Source organism: Gavialis gangeticus, unplaced genomic scaffold (genome assembly GCF_001723915.1).
Source record: "Gavialis gangeticus isolate Ggan-Ray unplaced genomic scaffold, GavGan_comp1, whole genome shotgun sequence".
NCBI classification, from domain to species: domain Eukaryota; kingdom Metazoa; phylum Chordata; order Crocodylia; family Gavialidae; genus Gavialis; species Gavialis gangeticus.
In genome coordinates this window covers 92,495,316-92,500,843 of record NW_017729034.1, presented here as the reverse complement: position 1 = coordinate 92,500,843, position 5,528 = coordinate 92,495,316, and the positions used below count along the sequence as shown (strand labels likewise).

The 5,528-nt window shown below is 42.5% G+C and overlaps 1 protein-coding gene across 5 annotated transcripts in view; it reads left to right on the top strand.

Moving 5' to 3' along the window:
• Positions 1–5,528, top strand: part of ARFGEF3 (ARFGEF family member 3) — a 207,180-nt gene that overhangs the window by 161,889 nt on the left and 39,763 nt on the right. For 3 of the 5 annotated variants that reach the window (XM_019527027.1, XM_019527028.1, XM_019527026.1), the window contains exons 24-26: positions 698–820; positions 1,175–1,201; positions 2,345–2,448. In XM_019527027.1, the coding sequence (XP_019382572.1) occupies positions 698–820; positions 1,175–1,201; positions 2,345–2,448 (254 nt within the window). The remainder of the gene's footprint in view (positions 1–697; positions 821–1,174; positions 1,202–2,344; positions 2,449–5,528) is intronic. The other 2 variants (XM_019527030.1, XM_019527029.1) reach the window with 1 other exon arrangement.

Below are 5,528 nucleotides of genomic sequence, written 5' to 3'. Positions count from 1 at the left end.
AGCCCCTCCCCTACCCAGTGCCAGGGCCATCTGCCAAGGCAGCCCCCAGGTGCCCTCAAACCTCCTGTGTGACGAGCTCGTCATCATCAGTGCTGATTGGCTGACACTGAGCTCAGCATCAGACTCGCTGCCAATTGGTTGGGATCCCAGCAGAGTAGAGTGGCATTTTTGAAAAGGGAATTTCCTCTCTGCCTGTCGGAAACAATGCAGGGCAGATGGCCACTACTGCTGTTCCTGCCTTTTCTGGTGAAGCGGGAGGGAGGAGGCACGGGCTTTTCAGCAGCCATCAGGAGCAAGGCCTCTGCTGTTGCAATTACACCTGGCCCTAAACCTGCCCCTCAGACAATCAGGGCAGGGCCCACAATCTGGGCACAAATATGGAGCCCCTGCCACAATCATGCCACAATATTAGCAAGCTGGGCTCACTATTTAAACCAGGCCCTAGCTATAACTTGCTTGCATCCTCTGCAGAGGGGAGCCTGTAACACGCTCAAGAAGGATACATAAAGCACCTTCAGAGAAAAGGAGAGACAGTATGTCCCATCATTTGTGTCTCAAACAGATAGTTGCCTAACCATAAGGAAAGAGCTCTTGTTGACTCAGATTAATTAGAATAATAAGAAAACATAGGGAACTACAACCCCAAACTTATGAGGGGAAATAAATAAATAACCTTCGCACCTTGCTGTTCCTTCAGGAAAGCGTCAGGCACCTGTCTTTGATGTCTTTGAAGCATTTCTCAACACAGACAACATCCAGGTCTTTGCCAATGCCGCCACGAGTTACATTATGTGCCTTATGAAGTTTGTTAAAGGACTGGGTAAGTAGTATTTTCCCTTTTTTTTTTAATTCTTTGCAACGTCTCAACATTGCTTTTTTTCTGGAAGAGGAGAATTTGGTGTATAATGAGGTGCAGCGTATGCATATGGAGAAGTTTGTTAGATGTTAACCCAGGGTCTAAATGCAACAGAGGATTATTGCAAAAATACTTTTGATGCTGTCAAGTCTTAAGTTGTCTTTCTGCAAGAAAAGTGCAGCCATTTTCTTTAAAAGTCTGTTTCATTTATCTAATTTTCACTGTGACCTACCATATCCATGTTACAGAATTCTACCATAACATTCCAGAATTCTGCAACAATAATATTGAATACTGGTTTGTTATTTACTGTTACAGAGAATGCTGTCGTATTTTTTCATGAGGGTAAGTTTATATTCAGCAATCAAAACCACATTTCTTCTTGCTACCCTTTCTTACCTCACTCTCAGTAGTATTTGGCACACAACTTGCCAAAACCTACTGGAAACCTCAGTAAGAACATGAGCATCGCAAGTAATAACAATCTGTCAGCAAAATTAACTTTTCCTTTCTGCTAGTGAGGGTGGAGTAGATGGGAGAGAAAATAAAGCATTTAGGTCAAGGTGACCCTCTGCTGAAAATGTACAGCTTGGAGAAATGTCAGAAGGCCAATGCTGTTGGGGTGTTCCGTCTTCTTATTCACAATTCTCTGCTTGCTTTGATCATTAGAATTTCTGACACTTTCCTTGAAACATAGAATTGATCTACTCAGTACTAATATAACTAGCAAAATGCATATAGAAGCTAGAGTGGGGCCTTCTTTGCTTTCTTAAAATCAATCTTTAATTTATAAATGGGACTACTTAATGGCTGATTCTACCCCTCCCATAGTCAATGAGACCTCTGCCTCTATCTCTCACTTCAGTGGGTGCAGGATCAAGACCTTGCTGGGGGGAAATGGAAAGGAATTTAATTAGTTGCTACTTTACAGAGAATATTAAAATTTCCTGCCAGAAGCCAGTGAGGAAACTATTAAATAATTCTTTTTTTTGATGGTTTGAAAAAAAAAAAAACCTCTTTGTTGAGATGAATGCCAAAGGGAAAAGTTCTGGTATATGAAGCTCAGATTCAATAAACAAGGATTTTTCATAAATAGTTTATAACAGGTGTTTAAAGGATCAGTAGATATGCTATAAGTATGTTATAGACCCAGTACATTTTATACATGGTAATAAGAATTTTTCTGTAACATGTAACAAATGGATATAAGCTGGGATTCTAAGAAATGTTATAAAATCAGCTGCTTATTAAAGCATATATCAATGATTCACACTTTATAAATATATCCTCAATAAAGATGAGGCCAATGCTGTTGCACTCTTAGATGCGCAAGGTATTGATAAACTTCTTGGATCAATATACAATCCATCTGTAGATTGTGCAGTCAGTAACACGTAAGCCAAACTGCAGTTTACTTGTGTTATTTCTAATGCCATGTTTCTGTTTCTCATCCTTTTGCTGTCTTCACCCTGCCCTCCTTAATCCTAGGGGAAGTGGACTGTAAAGAGATTGGCGATTGCATGCCAGGATCAGGATCCATGTCTACAGACTTGTGCCTTCCTGCTCTTGATTACCTCAGGAGATGTTCTCAGGTATAGAAACCACGTCCAAGCTTGTTAATACACAACAGTCATTAGAAATGCTTGCATGCCTTTAACACTAGACAATAGGCCTGTGTGAATAAGGAAGTATTTGATTCAGATTCAGAGATTCAGATCACTGTCCTGAATCGATTCAGCTGAATCAGCTCCAAAAGATTCAGCGCTGATTTGGAGAGATTCAGCGGGGGAGAGGCAGGCACAGCCAAACGGCCGTAGGTTCTCCCACAGCTCCTTCAGCTGTGCCTGCCTATCGCCAGGCAGGGAGAGCTGTGGGAGAAGCCCCCAGGGCTGCCCTGCCTGGCCCCAGTCCCCTGCCTAGTCCTGATGCTTTAAAAAAAAGAAAAAAAAGGCCCCGCACTCACCAGCTGCAGGAGTGGCGACTGGGGCCTCTGGGAGCTTGTGGCAGAGCTCGCCAGTGCAGCGCGGGGCAGTAGGGGGCAGCAGGGATCGCCTCCTCCCCCATCTCCTGGCACCCATGGGGCAGCTGCCCCATGGTGTGGGTGCAGCGCACTGTCTGGGAGCTGGGGCCGTTGAGCACTGCTGGGCTGCAGCTGACACGTGGAGCCACCTCAGCTCCCTGGGGAATGGAACCAGGGGCTCCGGCTGACGGGTGGAGCCACCCCAGCTCCCAAACAGCACACAGCATCCAGCCAAGCCATGCTGCACACGTGCCATGGGACAGCTGCCACATGGGTGCTGGGCCGGGTGGGAGACGGGGATAGGGCCAGGCAAGGGGCTTCTCCTGTGGCTCCTCTAACTGTGCCTATCTCTGCCCTGGCGGTGGGGAAGCCATGGGGGCTCTGCCCTTCTGCCGCTTGCCCAGCCTATGCTGGGGGGCATAATGCAGGTGTGGCTCACTCAGATGCTTTGAATAGATTCAGAGCTTTTACTTGGTCTCCTGATTCAATTCGGATTTGGAGATACGGTCCCCAAATCAGGCCAAATCTCCTCTGAATCGAATCAGCTACCGAAGCTTCACACAGCCTGCTGATAACATCCGGTATTGCTACTGATGAGCCCAATAGTCAGCTCTCTGATGATGCATCTCACCCTCTAGGACAATTGAGGATATGGTACTCTCAGCTGAAGACAGTGGAAAAATGTAAGGTCATTTTCTAGAAATTGTCAAGATGTTCTCTTGGGTATGCTGATACTAATCTAGTCTTATGCCAGCGACTGTTGCTGCAGTGCTGGGCTTTTAGGGAGTGGAGGAATTGCAAAGAGGAAAAAAATTAGTGAGAGTGTAGCTGAACCCAGATGTAGAATTGTAAGTGTTCCACAGTTCAGCATGTTTTGTAGGAAACTCATGTTCAAAGCTGGGGCCTTGTTTTGTTTTTGCTTTAATATTAATATTAACATTATTTGTAGTAGTCATACTTGAGGTTCCTAATTCAGAAATAGAACAAATGTGCTACAGACTGTACAAATACGTAGCAAAAGAAGCTTCTGTGACCAAAAATATTTAAGTCTAAAGTACAAGATAAGTGACAGTAATAGGCAGATTCAGCCAACAGATGGGACCAGGGAATGGGTACAAGAAAACAATGCAATTATAATTATCAGGATAGCAAGAAGCAGGCAGGGCATACCTTAATAACTCACCATTCTTAATATTCTTTGTGACAGCATTAAGCTTTTGGTGCTTAACAATATCTGCTGCAGATCACATTCTCTCCCCATTTCCTAATCATAAAGAGGGGGAATAATTGTATGTATGAAAGACTGGGCAGTGCCTCTTCCTCTGTTCCCCTGAAATGCATTTAATTAAATCTTTTAAAGGAAACATTATAGCATGTAAGTTGCAGATATTAGCATTATGAAAAAAAGAAGAGAAATGGCTATAGAAGCAAAGTACAGGACTCCTTTGCGTTCAATTTGAAATTACCCATAGTTAAGCAGTACCTTGCTGTAAATAGTTTTGTACGAGTCAGAAGAACTGCTTACAAATTTAAAAAATACTCGGTGTGAGTAAGAGTGAAAAAATCAAGACCTTGTATGGTGCTTTGTTTTAAATCCTATTTTCATTAAGTTTCAATGATAAAGATGTTGAAGGAAACTCAACATTATTGCCTTAAAATATGCGGAGCCCCAATTACAGAATATAGTTGCAAAGACTGACAAAAAAATGTCAGTGATTCCCTACACTGCTATAGCATATTTAATCCTGAGCCATTGATCCAGTTGCATTACTGTTCATACAGGATGGTGGCAGTGGTAGTCATTTGATCCTGTCAGGTCATACAGTAGCAGCCACCTTCCCAAGAGGTATCCAAAAACTTGTACATGTCCCTCCCAACTATGTAGCTGGTTCAGTTAAATTCACCAAATCCTTACCTCTTGTATCTGGTTAGGAATTTTAAGAGGTCCAAAAGTATGGAGTCCCAGGCTTCAAAATATAAAAGTGTTACTTCATGCCTAGTGATGGATTAAGTAATCCTGCAATGCTCCTGTATGGGTGTGGCATCTTGACAAATCAGTGCATAAGTTTTTTTTTCAAAAGTAATCATCTTTCCCTAGACTGGTGATCAGAAGAAAAATAAAATCCCTAAAGTACTCTTCAGGTAGATTACTGATATTTATTCAGTGCTTCACAGCTTCAGGGTATTCAGTGTACAACTAAAAGTATACCTTGGGCACTCAGGTTGAATCAGTATCATTATTAACGTTTCACAAGTGGGGAAACTGGTACATATAGTTTAAGTCACTTGCTCAAAGTCAGGCAACAAATTAGCAGTGGATGAAAGAACTCTTGACCCCTATTTCTATCCACTAAACCATCCTGCTACTAGATTGGTAACATCATGCTGTACTCCATCTCTATATTACTGTATTTGCTTGAATACAAGATGAAAAAGCCCCATGTCTTATAATCACATACAAGGAAACTTCATTAAATATGCTGTCTATCATTAATCTGCTGCTAAAAGAATGCTTAGCAACGGAAGCCAACTAATGAAGCTGAGCCAGTAAAACACTTGGCCTACATGGGGCAGGGATACTGATAGGAACTTTTTTTTTGTGTCCTTAAAAAAAAAAAAAAAAAAAAAGGAAGAAGGGCAATTGCTCCTCCA